Source organism: Homarus americanus, unplaced genomic scaffold, assembly GCF_018991925.1.
Source record: "Homarus americanus isolate GMGI-L3 unplaced genomic scaffold, GMGI_Hamer_2.0 scaffold56333, whole genome shotgun sequence".
NCBI lineage: Eukaryota > Metazoa > Arthropoda > Malacostraca > Decapoda > Nephropidae > Homarus > Homarus americanus.
The window spans coordinates 7,535,002-7,561,862 of NW_024734940.1; the positions used below are offsets into that span (position 1 = coordinate 7,535,002).

At 47.5% G+C, this 26,861-nt stretch overlaps 1 protein-coding gene across 2 annotated transcripts in view; it reads right to left on the reverse strand.

Annotated features, from left to right (window-relative positions):
- Nucleotides 1-1,198: 1,198 nt before the first annotated feature.
- LOC121870600 (sarcosine dehydrogenase, mitochondrial-like) overlaps nt 1,199-26,861 on the reverse strand; it is a 71,925-nt gene continuing 46,262 nt past the window's right edge. For both annotated transcript variants that reach the window (XM_042372431.1, XM_042372432.1), the window contains exons 9-13: nt 21,856-22,142; nt 21,036-21,230; nt 20,638-20,838; nt 2,652-2,979; nt 1,199-2,146 (exon numbers count right to left, since the gene is read on the reverse strand). In XM_042372431.1, the coding sequence (XP_042228365.1) occupies nt 1,548-2,146; nt 2,652-2,979; nt 20,638-20,838; nt 21,036-21,230; nt 21,856-22,142 (1,610 nt within the window). In that variant the 3' untranslated portion in view covers nt 1,199-1,547. The remainder of the gene's footprint in view (nt 2,147-2,651; nt 2,980-20,637; nt 20,839-21,035; nt 21,231-21,855; nt 22,143-26,861) is intronic.

Sequence of the window (26,861 nt, forward strand, 5' to 3'; positions counted from 1 at the left end):
ATATATATATATATATATATATATATATATATATATATATATATATATATATATATTGTGTTGTCAAAGTAAGAGAAATAATTGAGACCCTGCAATTGAGTAAAAATGAGGCAGAAAGTCAGTCAGCTCAGCGATCTGAGAATTTGTCACAATTTTTGAGGCCACATGGCAGCAGGGTCTACCATTAGAAAACACATTATACTTCCAATATCTTTCCATGAGGTAGTACCTCCCTGTTTGATAGATGCCCACTAACTCATGAGCCGATTATAGAGTTATTATGCACTTCTGAGTTGTCTTCCAATGATGAGTCAATTCGTTGCACACTCATGAGCCGACTTTTCTTAATTATCGTCTCCTCTTGCGTCATAACAAGATTTCATACATATGAATCAGTATCAAGACTTATCGTCATCTCACACTTCTGGTACTTCTGTGAATCACCATCTGGCTCTCACGTCCCGCTGTCTACGTCGCCACACTGCCTTGGTGATATACGTAAGTGAAGTGAGTCAATCTGGCCTAGAACCACCCTTAAAGGTGTTCCAAGGCCTCAGAAAATCCCTAAAGTATATCTCACTGGATCAGGACCACCTCGGCAGGTCTTGAGCGATGAACGCCTGGTGAAGTGTACTCAATAACAGCTTTGTTGTTACCTGAGCCTATGAGAGATGGTGTGGTAGATTGGTAGGTCTATTCGTGAGTTCCCTCCGTCCTACATTCATTCATTCTTTTCCTTCATTCTTTCTGTCCTGCCTTCATTTTGCATTCTTAGTGCGGTATTCAAAATTCCTTCTCTCTCTCTCTCTCTCTCTCTCTCTTTCTCTCTCTCTCCTGCACTGATGCATCATGTTTTACTGTGCATCAGAAGTTAAATAGATTTTACAAGTCTCTTCCTCACATAATGATCCCGCAAACCCACACGTAATGTGACGTCATCATTGCACTGAGACATCTGGCACTATGAAGGATGCCTCAGGTGGCCAATAGTAAAACACCGCACGAACAGTAGTAGTGAAGCTATTTCTTTTTTGTCTGTGTATGTCTCCTCGTCTGTCTGTCTGTCTCATTTTAGCTGACATCCTTTGTTTACCTGAAATTAATAAATTATATAATTTATTCGTTTTCTTTCAAATATGTATAATAAAGTTAATTATCAGGGGAGGTGAAGGTGTTATTGGGGGAGAAAAATGACTTGAAAACTTAATAACTTTAATATTATAGAAGCTTGTATTACTAAATATTACCACAGTACGACAACGTGATGAGTGTCAGCACCAGGCTCTGAGGTGCGGACACCAGGCTCTGAGGTGCGGACACCAGGCTCTGAGTGACGACGCCAGGCTCTGAGTGATAGCACCAGGCTCTGAGTGCCGGCATCATGCCCTGATTGACGGCACCAGCTTTTGAGTGACGGTCCCAGTTCAGTGTTCACGTTATCTTCTGCACCAAGTTAAATTCAGGATGCTTCTGTCTCTCTCGCTAATAATACTCTTCTGTTTCCTGTGTTCTTCAGTCTGTGGTTCATTTTTTTTCTTTCCTTTATTTTAATTAACGAGAGATGTTGAGGTGGGCCACTGGGGAACCTTATACACCCCCTTCACTCGCAGGTTCTTGGGATCAAACGGAGGTCGGAGGTGAATCGTGACGTCATGACGCTTCAACATGGCCTCCAGCTGCCAGGTTCCAGTTTTTAGGTACTCGGTAGTTACTTGTCCTCCGTCAAGTCTTTCGACATAGCCATAACAGACAGCTCGACCGAGAGTGAAGGCGTACTCAGCCCGACGGATATGACCCACCAACTCATCGTCCCTCCAGATGCCTTCATGACCCCAGAGAGGTAGTGAGGGGTCATCCAGCGTGAAGGTTACCAGCTTCTTGGAGAAGCCCTTCTTTATCTGAGCCTCCACAGCCTCGCGTCCCAGGAATTTCGTGCTTGAGTTTAGCTTACAAGTGAAGGTGAGTCCTGCCTCTAATGGGGTATCGTCTGGACGGATCTCGTGATTCCAGTGTCTGTAGCCTTTCTCGCAGGACAGAGAGTCGAGAGCAAGGAACCCGGCGTTGGCCACACCCAAGGGCTCCCCGGCAGCCATCACAGCTTTGTACACCGCCAGGGCTGAGGCGCTGGGGACGTGGAGCTCCCAACCTGCCAGGGATATAAACTTTAGTGACCTGAAACACAACACAGATTAACAAAGGAGTTTTAGTATTGATCAAAAAGACATAAAACAGCAATTTTTCCCTCGATATTAAATACTGGTTAAGTAAGAAATAGCACAGAACTGCTTAAGTACAATTAATTCGTTGCCAAAAGACTTCAGAGACTAATGGATCAGAAAAAATATCATACTGTGTACGCTGTTGTCTGTGTTGATGTTGATACATAACGGAAATGAAGTGAACTACTGAAATCCAACAGACGTTATGAATATTTCTGTACCGGCCGACACTCCTTTGACGACACACTTCGTCAGTCACAGGCGGGAGTGTAAGTATCTGAAGTAAAGTTGCAGTGTCTGAGCATGGTGGCGGAATGACACGGTGCTACCTATGTGAGAATGTAATGTTTAAAGAGGCGATGTTACATACTCTTCATGATCACTAGGCTTCAACACACTCTTATACTGTACACTATGTCCTTATATAGTTACCCATTTCTCCAACAAAAGAGATTCTGAGGGCGCGAAGTTTGTGTCCTGCGAGAGTGATGACCTTGTGGGTGGTGTAAGGGAAGGCCTCATTACTCAGGTCCTCGTCCGTGAGGTCCTGCAGGATACATCTGCTCTTGGGACCCTGAACTGATAAAATGGCCAAGTCCTCAGTGTGTTCCAGCAGCTGTATGTCCCACTGGTGGGTCCTCGCCTCCTTCAGGATGTGACTCATGTTATACATCCCCGTGGAGCCTCCCGTCGTGAGGTAGAACCCACGACCTTGAAAAGCTGGATCACAAGCTGTCCCCTCACCGCCTTCACACACGCTCTGGGGTGTTCAAGTGGGCGGTTGAAACAAGTTCTAAAGAAGTTACATAATTAAATACAGCAACAGTATCTCGACTTTAGTTATATTACAAGTACTTTCTTCACCTAAGAGTTCGTTTGTTAGAGTAAACCATAATTTGATTTTTTACATAAAGAGAATACCAATCGATTATAGTCAGTATGAAGCCACACAAAATTTCAATATTGATACCAAAATATCATTATTACCACAATATACTTAAGCTTTTTCTTGTTTCTTAATTTACCCGTTACCAAAAGTGCAAAAGTGCTCTCTATACCCCTTCAAGGTTGATCGCCACCCCATCTCATACAGTCAGAAACCCTAATTTCTAGCCCACCCAAGTCGAGCGGGAGGTGAGGCCTTTATGGACGCCGGTTCAGAGGTTTGGTGAGGTAGCGGCGTGCACACAAACACACAGAGCACAAGACCCTCGAATACGCGTTACCAGACCTTCGAGTCACACCTCCCCTTTGTTTTTAATAAGGATCAAAGTATGGTGTACAATCGGGGTGAAAAGTCTTGAACACTTAGCCAATATCTGGCATCTACTTCTGAGTTATACATATATAATTGAGATATACTAATAATACTACTTGTCACCACATATTATGCCTGAACCACAAAATGGGATAAAACTCTCCTTAATACCTAAGATCTTCGGGAACTTACATGACAAACACTGTCAAGTGTTCAAGACTTGTGACCCCGACTGTACATTTATACTGTTATAATGGACATTATGAGCATCTTAATGCATACAAATTTACTTGACGTGGCCTCCATGAACTTGGATATAAATGAAAACAGTAATGTCATTTGGAAGGATATGAACTGATCTTGCTGATAACATTTTCTGCTTTATTCATCGAGGTCCATCCTGTGTGCACTGGTCTCTGTCTACCTGACTGACTGGCCTACCTGACTGACTGGCCTACCTGACTGACTGGCCTACCTGACTGACTGGCCTACCTGACTGACTGGCCTACCTGACTACTGGCTTGCCTGCCTACCTGACTGTTAGCCTGCCTGCTGGCCTGCCTGCTTACTTGACTGCTGGCCTGCCTGCTTACCTAAGTGTTGGCCTGCCTGCCTGACAACTTCATTATTGACTGTCTGCTTACCTGACTGCTGGCCTGCCTGCCTACCTGACTGCTGATCTGTTTGCCTACCTGAGTGCTGGTCTGCCTGCTTACCTGATTACTGGTCTGCATGCCTACCTGACTGCTGGTCTGCTTGCCTACTTCCCTGCCTGCCTACCTGATACTGGACTCCCTGCCTTCCTACCTACCTACTGGCCTCCCTACCCGCCTACCTGCCTGCTGGCCTGCCTGCCTACCTGGTTACTGGCCAACCTGTCTACTGGCCTGCCTGCCTACCTAACTACTGGTCTACCTGCCTACCTGACTGTTGGCCTTCCTGCCTACTGGCCTGCCTGCCTACTTAACTACTGACCTACCTGCCTACCTGACTGCTGGCCTTCCTGCCTACCCGAATGCTGGCCTGCACATCAATATGTTTATCATCACTGTGACTGCACTGGGAAGTTTAAGCCATAAGTGACACACACACACTGGCCTAGGACGTGTTGGTGAGCTGAACACGTGTTTTGTCTCTTCCCTGACGGTGAATCAGCCAAGTATGATTGGACTTTGATTAATGTGGCTCGAATGATCACGGGGATATTCAAGCCTCTTCGTCAATGCAAGACGCAACGTTTCCCAACGAGCGGACGTGTTAGAGTTGAGAAATATATCATAGAGCGGGTAATTAATTTAAGCTTGACCCCAGATCATGATAGAGAAATCAAGCACTGAATAGGCAAGGAATGAAGTGTTAGTTATATCAAAGTACCTTTAGTAAGAGAAGGCAGGACACAATCTAGTATTATGTAGAATCAGGATATGGTCGTAGCCAGGTCACTAGATCCATAAAAATAATAATAGATTAACCTCTAAAGTGCCAGGGGGAGACCAGAGAAGGAGTAGACAGAAAAGGGTGGAGGGGCGAGATCCGGGGTGAGCTGGAATAGTTTAACACCCAACAGACCAATGGTGAGAGAGACTAATGTCTTAAGTGAACTGGCTCAATCTGCTGAAGTAAACCATTCTTTTTTTTTCTTTTTTGCGGGAAGTAGCCCACCCGGACACAGGTCGAACGACCCACAACGGTGCCTAAGGGGCTAACAAATAAGAATGGAAATAAATTAAAAATTGAAAAAAAAATGTTATATTAATCTACACCATGAAGATGCTGGAAAACCAGCTTTTTGAAGTGAGATATATTGTATGAGTATGGAAACACAGAAGAAGGCAGAACATTCCACACTTTGGCTGTGTGAGGAAAGAAGGATGCACTATAACGGGTTATTCTAGTGTGACCGACATCCGCAGAGAAATGGTGGGCACCGCGGGCAAGACGTGTGTTACGAGCCCACGGCCTTGCCGGCGTTACAGAGGATGCCAAATCCACCGAACATTTCCTGTTAAAGTACCCGTAAGAGAGAGAGAGTGAAGCAACATTGCGACGAAGAGAAAGGGAAGAAAATTTGTCAACTAAAGGAGGAGAGTTAATAAGACGAAATGCCTTTGATTCCACCCTATCTAACAGTTGGACAGAAGAAGAGCCACCCCAGATATGAGAGCAGTACTCCAAGTTAGGACGAATGAATCCCTTATAAACTTGAAGCAACTGCTCAGGAGTGAAGTAGCTACGGCATCTGTACAGCATTCCCAACTTTCGGGAGGCAGCTTTAGCAATTCGTCGTCACCACCCACGTAGTCTTCTAATAGTGTCACATCACCTTGTGTTGTTCACTGGTTATAGTGTTATAAAGCCATCGTAAAGTTCTTCATAACTAATATACTTCTTTTTCCAATTTTAGGTATGAAAGGAAGGCCATCAGGTCGTGTACGGAGTCAGGGAAGGTGATAAGGGAAGTCAGCCGGCGTTTTGGCACAGGATCTTCAGGGAGACAGTTAAGATATGGATAGAACTTCTCAACCGGGATCCCAGAGGGTGAACCGTTACAATATTTCACGGGACAAATGCCCCAAATCCCAGGATATCTCGGTTTTTGCAGAGCATTGATTTTTTTGTTTTGTTTTTTAGAAATATATTTCGGGTCAACTATTTACTCTTTCACACCCGTTAACTCTTCCTGCACATAAACAAGAAAAATACACGTTCACATCACGTCCCGTTAACGAGTTACGTAACCCCTGTCAGTGCAGTGCTGCTGTTTTACATGTTTTTCGTCTGTTAGGCGGATTACTTTGTGGCGGGAAATACAAGGGTGGGGGGTTGCCGTCCGGACTCTGCCATTTTTTTTTTTTTTTTTTTTTTTTTTTAGGTTAAGGTGGGGAAAGGATGGAAGGCATGCTGGGGCTCAAGGCACAGCCAGACATGAGGGATGGAGAAGTCACAACATATAGTCGTGGGGGGAAAGGTTGGAAAAGAAGTTTAATGAGTTAAACAGAGGGGGACGACACCCCTTGTTTTACATATTACAGAGTTTGTTGGCTAACTAAGCTAACCTAGGATTTAGAATGAGGTTGCACAATGGTTATTTTAGTAGACAATGACTAGATTGATTTTACAATTACAAGTTTATTAACATCTTATACTGTATTACGTTATGGACTCACTTGATTGTGACTTGTTAAATGTGAATTTATATCATCTAAGTTTTAATCTAAGGTGGATCACTGTGGCGGACATAGATGGGTCGCGGGTTGGGTTGTTGTAGTGCGGGCAGACTCCGGGGCCACCAGGCGCAGGGTCTCCCTCCGTTGACGTCTTCCCCGCATAGGTGGTCTGGGCTGTGAGGGTCGTCCAGGAGCTTGTCCCAAACCTTCTTCCCTTGGCGATGGAACCTGAAGTTGAGGGCCTCTGTTTTATTTCTTAGGTGGATGGTTTCCACTGTCTCCTGGTAGGGTGGCGCTTGGCCACTGGCTGACCTCAAACACTTGTTTTGGAAGCTCTGTAGTTGTTGTAGTCTAGTCTTCCCGAGTGTGACGAGTGGTATAGATGGGTACTCCAACACAGGCCTCACCAGCGCCTTGTACAGGAGAACTTGTATCTTCTCAGACATCAATTTAAAACGTTTTAATTTGGCTGCGGCGACTTTGGCTTTATTTAGTCTGTCCTTCACGTGGGGAATAATGCCCGTCCGAGAAATGATGAGGCCGAGCAACCTGCCTTGTTTAGAGTACTCAATCTCTTCGTCGTCGATCATCAATGGGGCCGGTTTGAAATTGGCTATGGGTATGAACCTCAAATTTCGTTTTGTTTGTTTTTATTTTCCATTTATGTTCATACTCCGAGATCTCCTCTATTGCCCGAGCAGTGAGTCGCGCCATCCTTGCTGTGGACCTTCCTGGGCAGGTGACGATCTGTGTTACATCGTCGACATACATGACGTACTCACTGCCGACGATTGGGGGTGGCAGGTCAGCCGTGTCGAGTGTGTAAAGGGTTGGTGAGAGACAAGAGCCCTGAGGCACGCCGCTCGATAGTGAGAATCTTCTCCAAAATGTTCTTGCATCTTGATTTTGGCTCTGCGGTCCATAATGAAGTTACACAGCAGGCGCGTCAGATTTTCGGGTAGCCCCAGTTGTATGATCTTATACTGCAGCCCTGCGTGCCAAACTTTGTCAAACGCTTTGCTGACGTCCCTCAGTACTATATTGCACTGCAGGCTGCCAGTCATGGACTCTGCCACCCCCCCTCCCCCACCACCACACCAGAAGAAGCCGAGACAACCTTTTCGGCAGAGGGACTGTTCATTACTAAAATGAGAAGCAGAATGAATGACCGCAACATTGACTCCTTGTGCTTCCTTTAAAGTTATTTCAAACGTAAGAAAGACGAATTATTTCATTTTAAAGTGAACTTTTGTATTTTAGTTAATTCACAAGGAAGAACAAATTACAAGTTTCTTTTAACAATGAACACATTTCTGATTCCGAGAAGAGTTAATATTTTCTTCAAAGGTGAACTATATATTTCTTAATCGTGATTTCAAAAGTAAGAAAGAATAATGTTTTATTTTAACTCTGATTATATCTGTGAATGGCTGAGTGTCATATGAAAATTTTGCCTTAAGTTATAAAGGATAATTAATTTTCCTTTCTTAGCAGAAAATATAACTTACATTTTTTCCTCGGTGGAAAATTATAGTTTTCTCGTATTTCTCTGGTTATGTCAATGATGGTTTGTGTTCAGTTAGGTGAGAAATAATTGTTTTCTAATAATACGATAAGAACACTGAGTGTATAATATTATGCAATAGTATGTTATGTTATTTTTTCACTAAAACTTTATAAGTTATGTTAATTTTCTCGCGCATGTCCCCTTATTTACGTAAACAGGGAAATCCCGGAATCCCGGGACAAGGACTAGTTTTGTCCCGGAATCTGGGATGTTGAAAACATAAAAAAATGAGAAACCCTAGTTGTGGGCCATGAGATACTAGGCGGACAGTTACGTGTTAACCAGACCCAGACCTGGAGGGCCACAAGTCACCTCGCCTGAGGTGGACAAGAGACTACGAAGGGAAGCAGAGAGAACACCAATGATAAATGCCATAAACTAAACAAGGGAGACAGAACTGCGTTGTCACTCGATAACCACAAGGCGGCAGCTGAGGGCTTGAATGTTTTATTCCTACAGCAAAGGAAATATTAACCGAGGCACGCAAGCAATCCCGCCTGAGGTGCTCAGGTTTACGTGGATGCGGGGGTGAAGTTTTGGGGGTCGGTCATATTCACTGATGAGAAGAGCTTCTTATTTGTGTCTGCCCTCGGCCGCCAATGCTGGCGTACTAGAAACACAAAGATTTATAAGAAGAAACATCCACGAAAGGATGAGAAGCAGCCGGGAGACAGTCTCCCTCCATGGATGGATGTGTGGTGGGGTGTGTCCGGGTGAATTAACTACCATCGAAGGGATGGAAACCATTATATAAATAATCTGAAGACCTCTTTGTTCCTACGGTGCGGGCTTATGGCCTCCCGGAGCCTCCACCCCTTTACCTGGTGCAACATCTAGGGTGTGTCAATTTTCAGAAATTGATTTTTATGAAAACGGCAGATGATTATTCTGTAGATTTATGTGTAACAGCTCAGAAATGCCCTTAATTTCAAGATTTTATATCATTCAGCTACATCTATTTGGCTTTGAAGTTTTCGCATTGATGTTTAGGTAGATAGATCATTTTTGCAGCATTTGTACGTTTGTCAAGCAACAGAGATCGCTCTAATCTTGCATAATTGTATGTTTGCATATTGTGCAAGTAAGCGCAATATACAGCCACTCGTTTGCACGTAGTGTGATTGCTTTATCGATACAGTATGGATGTTAAAGTCTGGTGTGTATTGGTCTGTTACCCATATTTTTACCATTGAAGAGTGGTCATGCATGTTTTCTGACAGTGTTAATATTTGTTTCGGATGTGACTATGTCGTCTCCCAATACAAGGAGTCACTCCAGCTGCCACCTCAGTAACCTGGTGGGACCAGGTAGGCAGCTGCTGGTGTCAGAGCTGCCCACTGTCAGGGACCTGCTGAGGCTGGACTTGCTGAAGAGGAAGGACAGTGATGCAGAGAAGAAGGAACTACAAAGTCAAGGACTTAGTGAATGACATCTATACTGATGTACTAGCACAGTGGCAGAAGGTCAATACACAGTTCACTGTACCTGTGATTGTTAGTGAGAGGAGTATCAAGAGGAGAATGGAGAATTTGTGGGCCAGGGCTCTGGAGGAGTCTTTGGGCAAGGGGAAGCTGGAGGTGATGCAGACTTTCAATCAGGTCTTAGACCGATTGTTCTACATTCTCTCCTGTAAGTGCAGGATCAGGAGCTGTGCTGAGGTGGACTGCAGCCTAAATTGTGCCAGAGAGGCTCACATAGACTTTAGCTGCAGCAGGGAAATGAAGATTCCAGGGAAGGAGCTGCTTTACATAAAGGGACAAAAGGAGAAGGTAGGAAGTGTGGGACCACATCAGATAGGACCTGTAGAGATTCGTGAACATAAAAGGCAGGTGGCGGCCACACAGAGGCAGAAGGAGAGGAGGGAGGCAGGGGAGAGAGGAAGAGAAAGCTGGTGGAGTCTGTGAGGAGGAGGCAAGGAGGGATTCTCTGCTGGAGGAAGCTGGAGACATAATGGAGGGTGCAATAATAATGGCGAGGAGTTCACTGTCCCAGAGCCTGAACCTGGTCCTGCACATAAGAAGATGAAATACAACACAGAGAACATCAGGAACATTGCTCTGGCCAGCATAAGGCGCCACACTGGCCTGAGAGAGACAGCAGAGTTTGCTACAGCTGCCTGGATTGATGTTGGCATCATCACAGGGGATGACACTCATCTGATGATAGATCACAACAAGTTGGAGAGGGCACAGTCGAAGGTGATGACTGAACTGGACCAGGAGTTTGAGAGGGAGGTAAGGGAAACTGGGATCAGCTGCATCTTGTTTGATGGCAGACCTGATGACACTAAAGTAATGATGGAGGTAGAGAGCAGTAACAGACTGTTCCCTGGCATGATCAAGGAGGAGCATTACTCTGTATGCAGTGAGCCAGGAGGGAGATACCTGTGGCATTTTTTTCCTGAGGAGGCGACAGAGGAGAGAACCTCTGCAGGTGTGAATGCAGACAATCTGGTGGACTGGCAGAGGGAGAGAGGAGCTGACCAGTCCCTCCAGACAATAGGAGGGGACTCCACTAATGTAAACACTGAGTGGGAGGGGGGAGTAATGCACTATGTGGAGGTCAAGCTGGGCAGGAGGCTAGTCTGGCTGGTATGTGACCTCCATACTGGGAGTTAGTCTGGGACACCTCATCATCAGCTTGGATGGCCACACACTCAGCAACAACAGGTGGAGTGGCAAGATTGGCGAAATGCTGGACACTGTTACAGAGCTGGAGATAGACCCCATGTTTGCCAAGATCTGCGTGGACCCTCCGTTGATCCAGCTGATTGAAGAGGTTGTGACGGACGTCTCTACAGACCAGTCCTATGGCTACAAGATTGCCCAGGCCATCAGTACTGGAGAGCTGCCCCACACTACATATTTAACAACCTTGCCCCCCCCACCCCACTACATATTTAACAACCCTGCCCCTCCCCTACCCCCACTACATCTTTAACAACCCTGCCTGCTCATCTTTCTGCGTGGATTGAACCTGTTGGCATCACCCTGCTGGAAGAGTACTACCATGCCCTCCTCCACCCCCCATACAACGTGATCTTTAACAACCCTGGCTTCCCCCTATCAAGATCTTTTGTGGGTAAGCCTGGTGCCTGGCCATTTAACTACATCTAACAACCCTGCCCCCCACCCCACTACATCTTTAGCTGCCCCCCCCCACACCAACAACTACAACCTTGCCCCCCACTACATCTTTAACAACCCTGCCCTCCCACCCCCCACTATTTAACAACCCTGCCCCACCTACTATTTAACAACCCTGCCTCCCCCACCACATCTTTAACAACCCCTGCCCCCCCCCCACTATCATTAACAACCCTGCCCTCCCCCCCACCTTTAACAAACTGCCTTCACCCTCACACATCTTTAACAACCCTGCCCCCACCCCACTATATCTTTAACAACCCTGCCCTCCCACCCCACACTACACCCTTTAACTTAACAACCCTGCCCTCCCCCACCCCCACTACCATCATAGCCCCTGTTTGCCCCTCCCCCCACCCCACTTTAACAACCCTGCCCCTCATTTAACAACCCCTGCCCCCCACCCCTCACTATATCTTTAACAACCCTGCCCTCCCCACCACCACATCTTTTAACAACCCTGCCCCCCACCTCCCCACTTTTAACAACCCTGCCCTCTCACCCTACATCTTTAACCCTGCCCTCCCCACCCCCACTACATCTTTAACAACCTGCCCCTCCCCCACACCCCACTACATCTTTAACAACCCTGCCCCCCACCCCACAACAACATCTTTAACAACCTGCCCTCCCCACCCACTACATCCCCCTGCCCCCCACCCCTATATCTATATCTTTAACAACCCTGCTCTCCCCCACCCCACCACATCTTTAACAACCCCTGCCCCTCCCCCACCCCCACTACATCTTTTAATAACCCTGCCCCCTCCCCCCCCCCCCCCACTACATCTTTAACAACCCTGGCCCCACTACATTCTAACAACCCCTGCCCCTCCCCCACCCCCCACATCTTTAACAATGCCCTTTAACAACAACCCTGCCCCCATTTTTAACAACCCCCCACCCCCACTGCCTTTAACAACCCCACTCCCCCACCCTACCATCTTTAACAACCCTGCCCCCCACCCCCCACTCTATCTGCCCCTTCCCCCACCAACCCTGCCCCTTTTCCCCACCACACTACATCTTTTAACAACCCCCTGCCCTCCCCCACCCCACTACATCTAACAACCCCCCCCCCACCCCCACATCATCTTTAACAACCCTGCCCCCACCCCACTCATATCTTTAACAACCCTGCCCTCCCCACCCCACACACCCAACAACATCTTTAACAACCCTGCCCCTCCCCACCCCCCACTACATCTTTAACAACCCTGCCCCCCTCCCTACATCTTTAACAATCTTTAACAACCCTGTCCCCCACCCCACTACATCTTTTAACAACCCTGCCCCTCCCCCACCCCACCCTTTTAAAACACCCCACTACATCTTTAACAACCCTGTCCCCCACCCCACTACATCTTTAACAACCCCTGCCCCCCCCACCCCCACTCATATCTTTAACAACCCTGCCCCCACCCCACTCACACTACATCTTTAACAACCCCTGCCCCCCCCCCCACTACATCTTTTTAACACCCTAACAACCCCCTCCCCCACCCCCACTCACATATTTAACAACCCTGCCCCTTCCCACCCCACTACATCTTTAACAACCCTGTCCCCCACCCCCCCACTACATCTTAACAACCCTGCCCCTCCCCCACCCCCACTACATTTAACAACCCCTGCCCTCCCCCACCCCACTACATCTTTAACAACCCTGCCCTCCCCCACCCCACTACATCTTTAACAACCCTGCCCCTTCCCCACCCCACTACATCTTTAACAACCCTGTTCCCCACCCCCACTCATCCTTAACAACCCTGTCCCTCCCCCCCACTACACATCTTTTAACAACCCTGCCCCCCACCCCACTACATCTTTAACAACCCTGCATACCCATACATAACAACCCTGCCTACAACAACCCTGCACCCCCACCCTCACAACATCTTTAACAACCCTGCTCTCCCCACCCCACTACATCCTTAACAACCCTGCCCCCTCCCCCCCTACTACATCTTTAACAACCCTGCACCCCCACCCTCACAACATCTTTAACAACTTTAACAACCCTGCCCCTCCCCACCCCCCACTACATCTTTAACAACCTGCCCCTTCCCCACCCCCCACCACATCTTTAACCCTGCCCCCCCACCCCCACTACATCTTTAATAACCTGCCCCTTCCCCCACTACCACTTTAACAACCACTACATCAACCCTGCCCTTTCCCCACCCCCCACTACATCTTTAACAACCCTGCCCCTTTCCCAACCCTCACTACATCTTTAACAACCCTGCCCCCCCCCAACCCCCAGTTTTTTACCTAAGACTTCCAGACCAAAACAACGATGATATAGTTCATTCTGAGAAACACATTACTGTATTTGTTGAATCCTAGTTAGCTTTTATATTCTAAGCAGTTTGTAGTTCAGTTTTAATCTTACTAGGAGTACAATTGGTGCAGCTGTTTGGCTTATACATTTTCTAATGGTGTTCAGTTTTTCTGGTGATATCAATTTTCCATCTTATAATAATACTCTATTTCAGTATTACTTTATTATATACAAAACCTTCGCTCTCTTGTGTGTGTGTGTGTGTGTGTGTGTGTGTGTTTCAACTGACGAACAGGTAACGGGACATCACCTGCCAAATATATTTAAGTGCCCCCCCCCCTCCCACATAAAGAGATAGTTGGGAAACGAGAACATGGGAGGAAGAGGAGGTGGTGTGTGGTAGAAATGTTTTGCGATGACATATATTTACATTTGTTGCACGACACTGGACCGATAAATTGCCACGAGGATAAGCTTATATACAGCTGCTGTTTATCATTATTCTATGGTCAGCAAGGAAATAATAAGGGAGTTTCATGAAGTGACTCACACATTAAAACATCGACAATTGCTTCTACACAGTTTTAAGCGTATACTGTCTAATACACTCTTGTAATTAGTTAATACATGACGCTATATAAAAATTTATATAACACTTTCATATGACATAATACCTTTCAAAGAGAAGCAACATCTTCACACTCACCACAAAGAGAAGCAACATCTTCACACTCACCACAAGGAGAAGCACCATCATCACACTGACCACAAACAGAAGCACCATCATCACACTCACCACAAGGAGAAGCACCATCTTCACACTCACCACAAAGAGAAGCACCATCATCACACTGACCACAAACAGAAGCACCATCATCACACTCACCACAAGGAGAAGCACCATCATCACACTCACCACAAAGAGAAGCAACATCATCACACTCACCACAAAGAGAAGCACCATCATCACACTCACCACAAACAGAAGCACCATCATCACACTCACCACAAGGAGAAGCACCATCATCACACTCACCACAAAGAGAAGCAACATCATCACACTGACCACAAAGAGAAGCACCATCATCACACTCACCATAAAGAGAAGCACCATCATCACACTCACCATAAAGAGAAGCACCATCATCACACTCACCATAAAGAGAAGCACCATCATCACACTCACCACAAAGAGAAGCACCATCATCACACTGACCACAAAGAGAAGCAACATCATCGCACTCACCACAAAGAGAGAAGCACCATCATCACACTGACCACAAAGAGAAGCACCATCATCACACTCACCACAAGGAGAAGCACCATCATCACACTCACCACAAAGAGAAGCACCATCATCACACTGACACAAAGAGAAGCACCATCATCACACTCACCACAAGGAGAAGCACCATCATCACACTCACCACAAAAGAGAAGCACCATCATCACACTCACACAAAGAGAAGCAACATCATCACACTCACCACAAGGAGAAGCACCATCATCACACTCACCACAAAGAGAAGCACCATCATCACACTGACCACAAAGAGAAGCACCATCATCACACTCCACCACAAAGAGAAGCAACATCATCGCACTCACCACAAAGAGAAGCACCCATCATCACTCACCACAAAGAGAAGCAACATCATCACACTCACCACAAGAGAAGCACCATCAACATCACACCACAAAGAGAAGCACATCATCACACTCACCACAAAGAGAAGCACCATCATCACACTCACCACAAAGAGAAGCACCATCATCACACTCAACAGGAGAAGCACCATCATCACACTCACCACAAAGAGAAGCACCATCATCACATCACCACAAAGAGAAGCAACATCTTCACACTCACCACAAAGAGAAGCAACATCTTCACACTCACCACAAGGAGAAGCACCATCATCACACTGACCACAAACAGAAGCACCATCATCACACTCACCACAAGGAGAAGCACCATCTTCACACTCACCACAAAGAGAAGCACCATCATCACACTGACCACAAACAGAAGCACCATCATCACACTCACCACAAGGAGAAGCACCATCATCACACTCACCACAAAGAGAAGCAACATCATCGCACTCACCACAAAGAGAAGCACCATCATCACACTCACCACAAACAGAAGCACCATCATCACACTCACCACAAGGAGAAGCACCATCATCACACTCACCACAAAGAGAAGCAACATCATCACACTGACCACAAAGAGAAGCACCATCATCACACTCACCATAAAGAGAAGCACCATCATCACACTCACCATAAAGAGAAGCACCATCATCACCCTCACCATAAAGAGAAGCACCATCATCACACTCACCGTAAAGACTAACGCACTAATCACCATAGTGATTGTATTATTACATCAAACACCAGTTTCAAAGCACTTGTTTGTTGTCAATATTACTTTGTTGATATTTACAATTATTCTGTTTCATTTAGTGCAACTTTGGTTATCATTTTACTAAAGCATTAACGATAATACCGAAGGCAATGCACCTTTGACTAAAATGAAGATTTTCTTGTACCTACATCATTAAAATAATCAGTGTCATTTTCAGTATCAATATCATTAACCTTAATTATTCATATCGAGTTGTACTAGCTTCCCTGGCTCTGTCCATGGTGCCCAGCTGCAACTCTCAATCAAACTACCGAGGCGGTAGTTTGTGTGTTTGCCAAGCGCACCCATCACAATGAGCAGCCGTTCAGAAAATCACCCTAGCCTCACCTCCCGGGGTCTGACTAAAAAAAAAAAAAAAAAATTGCCTCAACTACACACGTCTCTCGATCCACAAAAAATTATAACTCAAAAAAAAAAGTCACACTACGTTCTAAAAGAAACAAATGTCTGTATTATTAGATTATCTGTCCATCATTTAGGTGTTGTTGTTGTTGTCACAGGCTGTAATCATTCTGCCAAATGAACTTCTCATCTTAGATGTGGATCTGAAACCAAGTCTAGTGGAGAGGTAGTGTGCTGTGTTGAGAGAAGAAAGAGACAGAAATATATAGAAAGAAAAATCGAGAGATAGACATAGAAATAAGAGAGACACAAACATAGAGAAAGTCGTTCAGGATCAGTAAAGCAGGTGTGTGTGTGTGTTTGTGTGCATGTGCACAGGGTGGTGCAATGCGTCTAGTGTGGCAGCATTATGTTAGTGTTAAGGTGTAAGCACTACTTGCTTCCTCTCTCTTTTTGCTACCGTCGCTGCTTAGCCCTTGTGGTGAACAGGGAAGTAACCTTACGTAAGTCTTCCCTGCCAGTACACAGCCTCTTCACCAACAAGACTTCTACTGCAGCACACGGTAATTGGATGCCTTACGGCCCCAGGCTAGACCAGTAGGGAATTTCGTAGCAGCAGTGGGCTCCAGAGAGACGGCGCATAGGCCCACTGGCATGTGGACACGCCCTGGAGCCTACCAACCACTGCCCCGCTGCCTAGCTGATTAATCTTGACAGGTAAAAGTCTACAGGAGTAAACTCCGAACAAGAAATCTGCAGTGTAGCCCTGCATCAGGTAGATAATGCTTACAAGACAGAGATGACTGTCGCGAGTCTCTAATCACAACTCTGCTTATGGGCGGCATAAACAAGAGGATCGTATATGCATTGGAATCTGGGCAGCAGAGCAATCCGGTCCTGTCTGTGTGACTGAACAGCCATTTCCAGGAGCAACTCTGCTGACTCCACATGGGCAGGGGGCTAGAAAAGGTCTCCTAACATAGCCTGCCTAAATAAAAAAACACTGACTGGGCTACCGCCGTCGCTCCATGGAATGTCAGGACAATTCTGGATACTGGCACAAATGAGCGACCCAAAGAAGAACCGCCCTTGTGGCAAAAGAGCTGATTAGGTATAACATCGACATAGCAGCCATTGGTTAGTCCCGGCTTCCAGAGAAGGGTCGACTCACAGAACGGAGTCCGGCTATGCTTTCTTCTGGAAGGGTAAGCCTGCTGCGGAGAGAAACCGCATTTATGGAGTTGGTTTTGCCATTCGTCAATCCATCCTACAGTCTAACTGAAATGCCTGTTGGGATCAACTAGCGCCTCATGACACTTCAAGTCCCACTGAATCACTCACATCATTCCTTCTTCATCAGTGCATGCGCCCCAAAACTGGATTCAGAGAATGACATCATGGAGACCTTTTATGCCGACCTTGACAGAGTGCTAACCTTTATCGGCAGAGAAGATAAGGTTGTGCTCATTGGTGACGTCAATGCCATATTTGGCAGAGATGCTGGCTTATGGCAGGGAACCATAAAGAGAAACGGAGTAGGCAGGTGTAATTCCAATGGCTTTTTTTTCCCTCCTGTAAGTGTGAACACAACCCCATTATCACTAACACTTTGTTTAGGCAGGCCGAAAAGTTCAAGGGTTCTTGGCAACACCCACAATCAAAAATTGGCATCTCATTGTCAGAGAAAGAGATCGCAAAGATGTCATCACCCGAGTCATGCACAAATCAGACCACTATGACACAGATCCTCGGATCGTCAGGGCCAAACTTTCCCTTCACGTCGTTCCAAAATGGCGAAATCATCAAGTCTCGAGAAGAGGTTTTAACACCAAGCGACTGACTGAAGGATCAAGAGGTAAAACATGCTTTCAAGGAGCAGCTCGACGATGGGCTAATAAACAACCAAACAACAAACAACCTTTTTCCGAGCGCTGAATGGGGGTTCCTCAACGCTGTCATCACAAAAACCTGCAGCAAGTCCCTCGGCCAGCTCGAAAGAAAACACCAGGATTGATTTGATGAAAATAACCAGGAAATCGACATACTCGTCAATGGTAAACGTGCTGATTTCACTGGCAGATTGATCCTCAGTTTCGAGCCAAACCTGATGATGCCTTCCACCAGAAAAAAGCTGCACTCCAGCTCAAAGTTATCAATCTAAAGAACGAATGGTGGAAAAATAAGGCATGTGAAAAACTAAAATATGCAGATCAACACAAGATGCGTGAATTTTTAAATGCCACTAAAACAATGTATGGCCCAACTTTTTGTGGCGCGGCCCCCTCCGATGCTCTAACGGTAACTCCATACTTAAAGATGGAGAAGCCATCCGGCAGCACTGTAAAGAGCATTAACATTCGCTGCTCAACCGAAACATCATTTCAGATGTCCTGACTACACAGCAGGTCCCTCAGCGCCCAGAGCTGACCCACCTCAGCTATCCTCCATCCCGTGATGAGGGAGCTACTTTCTTCAAGCAGATAAGAAAATAACAAAGCCAAAGAGCCTGATGGAATCACAGTCGAAGTGTATAAAGAAAAGGAATCTCTGCTTACCAGCCATCTCCACTCTATCCTGGAGGATATATGGGAAAAGAAAGAAATCCCCTAAGATCTTAAAGAAGCCTCCATCGTCAATATTTATAAGAACAAGGGAGACCGGTCAGACTGTGGCAACTACTGCGGGATCTCGCTGTTGTCCGTAGCTGGCAAGATCATTGCCCGAGTCCTTCTGAAAAGACTTCTTCCTACGGCGGAAATGTTCCTCGCAGAATCTCAATGTGGATTTAGATCATCATGTGGCACCACTGACATGATCTTTGCTGCCCGCCAGATAAGTGCAGAGAACAGCATCGTGACTTGTACATGGTCTTCATTTACCTTACTAAGACCTTCGACTCGGTCAACAGGGAAGCCCTCTGATGGACCCTCAGTCACTTTGGCTCCGCACCAAATTCCATCGCAAGTGTGAGGCAACTCCACAATGGCATGAACGGCAGTGTCATGTTCGTTGGCACCCAGTCTGAGTTCTTCCCCTTCCAAACGGGGTTAAAACAAATATGTGTACTGGCACTAACTCTCTTTTCCATTTTCTTGGCTGCCTTCCTTACTCGTGCCAGTGCCAATTTAGTCGGCGGGGTGGACATCCAGTACCAGATGAAGGGACTTTTCAACATAAGACGACTCCAGGATGGAACAAAGATGTGGGCCACTTCCATCACTGAACTTCAGTATGCCGACGACCTCACCCATATCCGTCACACTGAACGCAACATACAAGAGATCCTAAACACCTACGCAAATCCTTATGCACACTTCGGCCTTGAGGTGAATACATGTACGACTCAGATTATTTTTCAGCCTGCCCCTGGGTCAGTCACACCTCCACCATCCATCCAGTTTAATGGTACTACCCTCTCTAATGTTACCCACTTTCAGTATCGAGGCTGCCACCTGTCCACCCCTTTTGCGGACATCGATGAAGAGATTCAACATCGGGACAGATGTGCATCTGAAGCCTTTGGCAGACTCAGACTCCATACCCTTGTCTTCAGCTGTATGGAGTTGAAATTATCTACAAAGCTTTCCGTATATCGATCAGTGCTCCTCCACCCCCTCCCCCCCAACTGCAAGGCAGCGAGACATAGGTCACATACAGGAGGCACCTTAAGGCAATTGAAAACTTTCACCAACGTAGTCTAAAAGAGAATAAATGCCAGTATTCTCACTGACACCAACTGTAGGAGCATTGAGGCTACCATTATCCATGAAGAACTACGTTGAACTGGCCATGTTACTCACATGGACGACAGTAGACTACCTAACGAATGGTAAACGTAATGCTGGCGGGTAAGGGAAAATGTATAAGGACAGTCTTAAGGCAAACCTGAAAAAGTGCCTGGGAAATAATCACTCAAAACTGTAACGCTTGGAGAAGCACTACACGAGAAGGTGTCAATACTTTCAAGTTAGGCTGACTGCATACCGAGGCAGACAAACGCCAGCGCTGGAAAGACGCTGCCGCCGCCCCTCCCACACTGGATGTAGTCCTCCACACGTGCAACATCTGTGGACGGTATCAGCCTCTCGAGTCACCTCAGAGCTCACCAACGAATGTGACATCGTTAAAAAATTCATATTATTGTATCATATCGTAGAGTGACAGCAAAGTAGTGTGTGTCTGTGTGTGTGTGTGCGCTCGCGCTCCAACATAACACCTACCACGGTCAGGTCCGCCTCGATGCCTCCTCTGTGGTTCAACATGCAGGTATAGACGGTAGTACCCAGGGCTCGAGTCACATCAGCAGAAAAGACCCAATCAGCCACCTTCTGGGCGTCGCGACCAGTTAGGTAATACTTGCCGAAGGAGGACATGTCGAACACGGCTGCCCCTTCACGAGCAGCTAGACACTCCCTCTGGATCTGTTGAACATCAGTAAGAGTTGAAGGATAATCTGGTATCTCAGTAAAACTAAAATATCATTAATAAAGAACCATACATACATTACATACATATTAAGAGTTAATTTAAGAGAGAGAGAGAGAGAGAGAGAGAGAGAGAGAGAGAGAGAGAGAGAGAGAGAGGGGGGGGGGGATGGATACCAGCCAACATGACTCACCAGGTCGTGATATTTGGGGAAACCAAAAGTGTACCCGCCCTTGAGACTGTTGTAGTACCTCAGGTCTCTACAGATGGGGTTACCGTAAGCGCCATACCAGTCGTATTCCTGCACGGGGGCTGGCGACGTGCCGAACCACCCGGGACGTTCCCACCCCTGCTTCTCCTGGTACACCGCTCCAGCGTCCTCCAGCACCTGCAGGACACACCCATCTTGTATAAGGAGTTTACTGTGCTACTGTGTCTTGTTGTGTAGTTTGTCAGCTGCCAGCCTTCTTCAGCTTTGTGATTGTCACATAATCTACCCGTCTCGCTACCACTACTATAACCACAACCACAACCCCAACCCCAAGCTCATTGTCTCAAGCCTTACAGTGTATTAAGTCAGCTATCAGTTTCGTTACCACAACTTCAACCACAACCACAAGCTCTATGTCTTAAGCCGTACAGTGCACCAAGTCTCACTGCTACTATGGCTGAAATCTTACATCGCACTAAGTCAGCTTCCAGTTTCCCTACCACAACTATAACCACAAGATCTATGTCTCAAGTCTTACAGTATACTAAGTCAGCTACCAATCTCTCTACCACAACTACATATACGAGGAAGCTGACAGTCATAGTGTCATGTCTCTCATGTTATCATTATCATGGAGATAATTCACACAACCAAATTAATACGATCATCATTCAGCAGCCTGTCTACTGTACAGGTATGTCATAAAACAGAGGGTGGTCAGTGATTCGTCCCATCATTCCCCTCTCACCACACATAAAAGGTTCCCTGTGCACGCTCCTGGTGTCTGACTTACAGTACATACCTGGTGCAACGGGGAGCACCTCTGCCTTCGACCGGCCAGAGGCTCGTCGTGGGGGAAGATGATGTTATAGTGACTGAGCAGTTTCTCGTGAGTGCGGGCCAGTATCCACGCCCTGTTGGAGCAGAGAAGTGGGTGGAACCGCCTGATGTCGTAGATGAACATCGGTATCTCAGGCCGCCCCTCCACCACCCACTTGGCTATCTGCTCCCCACAACCACCACTCAGCTGCATGCCGCGGCTGTTGAACCCGCAGCAGTGGAAGAAACCTTCTATATTGGGGTCATCTCCTGAACAGTGGGTGAAAAGGGGAGGTCACTAGGAAAACAAGTACTCACAGTTTTCCCTTAATGTTAGCGAATTGCCTGTAACATGTGACTCTGGTGATTTATAACTGTCTCATGTCCCCGTCTTTAGTGATGTGTCTGTCAAAAGCTGCAGTTTTGTGTTTCGTGCCTACCTAAAACACCCACACTGAGCTCCGTGACTGAATAACTCTCCCATCTCGTATTTGACATGTAGCAGTCTTCCGACCCGAGAAACTGGTGTATCGAGGGCTATAACTTACAAGGCATTAGTCATATTTTAGAGGTTGGAAAGGCTAAACCATAATTATCATGGGCTAAACTATTCTTCAGGGCTAAGAAAAAAATCCCATGTGCAGCAATAACTAAGAACCTGAGTGCTTTACCTCACCTATAAGCTATGTGAATCATCATTATTTAAGTGACGTATGAATCAAAGAGTCACCATACAACTTCATAGAAAATGCTTCTGTAGGTCTCACTGTAATTCCCAATTTACATTGGTAAATATTTCTGATTATGCTTACGATACGACGAAGACAGATAGAAGGGTAGAGAGGGACAGATGTGAGGTGGACGAGAGGGAGAGATGTATGGTGTGGACAGAGGGACAAATGTACGGTGAATGAGAGGAAAAAGATGTGTGGTGGACAGAGAAGGACATGAATGGGAAGGGACAGATGTATGATGGACGAGAAGGACAGATCTGTGGTGGACAAGAGAGACAAATATCTGTGGACGAGAGGGACAGATGTGACGGACGAAAAGGACAGATGTGTGTGGACAGGAGGGACAAATGTACGGTGGACAGGAAGGGACAAATGTACGGTGAAATAGAGGAAAAAGATGTGTGGTGGACGAGAGGCACAGATGTATAGTAGATGAGAGGGACAGATGTGTGGTGGACAGGACGGACAGCTGTGTGGTGGACGAAATGAACAGATGTGTAGTGGATGAGAGGGACAGATGTGTGGTGGACGAGAGGGACAGATGTGTGGTGGACGAAAGGGACAGATGTGTGCAGGACGACAGAGACAGATGTGTGGTGGACAGTAGGACAGATGTGTGGTGCACAGGAGGGACAGATGTGTGGTGAACAGAGGAACAAATGTGTCGTGAACGAGAGAGGCTGATGTATGGTGGACAGAGGGACAGATGTGCGGTGGACAAGAGGGACAGATGTGTGGATGGACGGAGGGACAGATGTGTGGTGGACAAGAGGGACAGATGTGTGGTGAACAGAGGGACAGATGTGTGGTGGACAGAAAGGAACAGATGTGTGGTGGACAAGAGGGACAGATGTGCGGAGGGACAGAAATGGACAGATGTGTGGTGGACGGCAGGGACACATGTGTGGTGGACGAGAGAGACAGATGTGTGGTGGAAAAGAGGGACAGATGTGTGGATGGACAGAGAGGGACAGATGTTGTGGTGGACGAGAGGGACACATGTGTGGCGGACAGGGAGGGACAGATGTGTGGTGGACGAGAGGGGCTGATGTGTGGTGGACAGAAATGGACAGATGTGTGGTGGACGACAGGGGACACATGTGTAGTGGACAGAGAAAGACAGATGTGTGGTGGACAAAGAGGGACAGATGTGTGGATGGACAGAGGGCTGATGTGTGGTGTAAGAGAGGGACATATGTGTGGTGGACGAGAGAGACAGATGTGTAGTGGACAGAGAGGGACACGTTGGTGGACAAAGGAACAGATGTGTGGTGGACAAGAGGACAGATGTGTGGAGGGACGGAGGGGCTGATGTGTGGTGTAAGAGAGGGACATATGTGTGGTGGACAGAAAGGAACAGATGTGAGGTGGACAAGAGGGACAGATGTGTGGTGGACAGGAGAGACAGATGTGTAGTGGACAGGAGGGACACATGTGTGGTGGACAAAGGAACAGATGTGTGGTGGACAAGAGGGACGTATGTGTGGTGGACAGGAGAGACACATGTGTGTGGTGGAGAGAGGGACAGATGCGTGGTGCACAGAGAGGACAGATTTGTGGTGAACAAGGAGGGGCTGATGTGTGTGGTGTAAGAGAGGGACATATGTGTGGTGGACAGAGGGACAGATGTGTGGTGGACGGAAGGACAGATGTGCAGGTGGGCAGGGGGACAGATGTGTGGTGGACAGGAAGGGACAGATGTGTGGTGGAGAGAGAGACAGATGTGTGGAGTGGGCGAGGGACAGATGTGTGGTGGACAGAGAGGGACAGATGTTTGGTGGACGAGGGAAGATGTGTGGTGGACAGAAAGGAACAGATGTGTGGTGGACAGGAGAGGGACAGATGTGTGGTGGACAAAATGGACAGATGTTTGGTGGACAGGGGGGACAGGTGTGGTGGACAGAAAGGAACAGATGTGGTGGACAGGAGGGACAGATGTGTGGTGGACGAGGAAGGACAGATGTGTGGTGGACGAGAGGGACAGATGTATGTCGTGGAACGAGGGGCTGATGTGTGGTGGACAGGGAGGGACAGATGTGTGGTGGATGACAGGGGACAGGTGTAGGGTGGAACGAGGGGGACAGATGTGTGGTGGACAAGAGGGACAGATGTGTTGATGGAGAGAGGGACAGATGTGTGGTGGACAGGGACGATGTGCAGTGGTGGGGAAGGGACAGATGTGCGGTGGACAGGAGGGACAGATGTGTGGTGGACAGAGAAGGGCTGATGTATGGTGTACGAGAGGGACAAATGTGGCGCACAGGGAGGCACAGTTGTGTGGTGAACAAGGGGCTGATGTGTGGTGTACAAGGAGGGACAGATGTGTGAGTGGACAACAGGGACAGATGTGTGGTGGACGATAGGGACAGATGTGTGGTGGACGTGGAACATATGTGTGGGTGGACAGAAATGGACAGATGTGTGGTGGACAGTGGTGCAGATTATGGTGGACGAGAGGGACAGATGTGTAGTGGACAGGAGGAACATCTGTATGGTGGAAATGGGACAGATGTGTGGGTGGACGAGGGGACAGATGTGTGTTGGACAGGAGTGACACAAGTGTAGTGGACAAGAGGAACAGTTGTGTGTGACAGGTGCACGAGTTATGGTGGACAGAGGGGCTGATGTGTGGTGGATGAGAGGGACAGATATGTGGTGGAAGAGGAAAGGACAGATGTTTGGTGGACAGAGGACATATGTGGTAGACAGTGGTGCAGATTTGTGTGGACAAGGAGGGACAGTGTGTGGTGGACAAGAGGACATAGAGTGTGGTGGACAGAGGGGAAAGATTTGTGGTGGACGATAGGGACAGATGTGACGTGGACGATAGGGACATATGTGTGGTGGACAGGGGACAGATGTGTGGTGGACAGAGAGGGACAGATGTGACGTGGACGATAGGGACAGATGTGTGGTGGACAGGAGGGACAGATGTGTGGTGGACAGAGAGGGACAGATGTGGACGTGGACAGAGGGACAGATGTGTGGTGGAAGAATGAGTGGAACATGTGGTGAACAGAGAGGGACAGATGTGTGGTGGACGAGAGGGACAGATGTGTGGTGGACGAGAGGGACAGATGTGACGTGGACGATAGGGACATATGTGTGGTGGACAGGAGGGACAGATGTGTGGTGGACAGAATGGAGATGTTAAGTGGACGGAGGACGGATGTGTGGTGGAAGGAAAGGACAGATATGGCGTGGACGATAGGGACATGTGTGGTGGACAAAGGAACAGATGTGTGGTGGACAGAGGACAGATGTGTGGTGGACAGAAGGACAGATGTGAGGTGGACGATAGGGACAGATGTGTGGTGGACAGGAGGACAGATGTGTGGTGGAAGAAAGGGACAGATGTGTGGTGGACAGAGGGACAGATGTGTGAGTGGACAAATGGAGATGTGTGGTGGACAGAGACGGATGTGATGTGGTGGACAGGAGGGACAGATGTGTGGTGGAAGAAAGGGACAGATGTGTGGTGGACAGAGAGAGACAGATGTGCGGTGGACAGGAGGACCAGTGTGTGGTACACAGGCGATAGATGTCGTGATGGAGGAGGGGCTGATGTGGTGGACAGGAGGGACAGATGTGTGGTGGTCAGGAGAGGGACAGATGTATGGTGGACAGAAAGAACAGTGTGTAGTGGACAGGAGAACATATGTGTGGTGGACAGTAGGGACAGATGTGTGGTGGACAAGGTGACAGATGTGTGGTGCATGAGAGGGATAGATGTGATGTGGAACAGGAGGGGTGTGTTGGACGGGAGGGACAGATGTGTGGTGGACAGAGGGACAGATGTGTGTGGTGGACGAGAGGAATAGATGTGTGGTGAGCAAAGAGAACATATGTGTGGTGGACGAAAGGAGACAGGTGTGTTGCACGAGAGGGACAGATGTGTGGTGGACGAGAGGGACAGATGTGTGGTGGACGAGAGGGACAGATGTGTGGTGGACAAGAGGGACAGATGTGTGGATGGAGAGGACAGAATGTGGTGGACAGAGAGGGACAGATGTGTGTGGACAGGAGGGGCTGTTGTGTGGTGGACGAGAGGGACAGATGTGTGGAGGACAAGAGGACAGATGTGTTGATGAGAGGAAGGGACAAATGTGGAGGACAAGAGGGACAGAATGTGGGGACAAGAGGGGACGGATGTGTGGTGGACAAGAGGGACAGATGTGCGGTGGACAAGGAGGGACAGATGTGTGTGACAGGAGGGCACTGTTGTGTGGTGGATGGAGGGACAGATGTGTCGTGA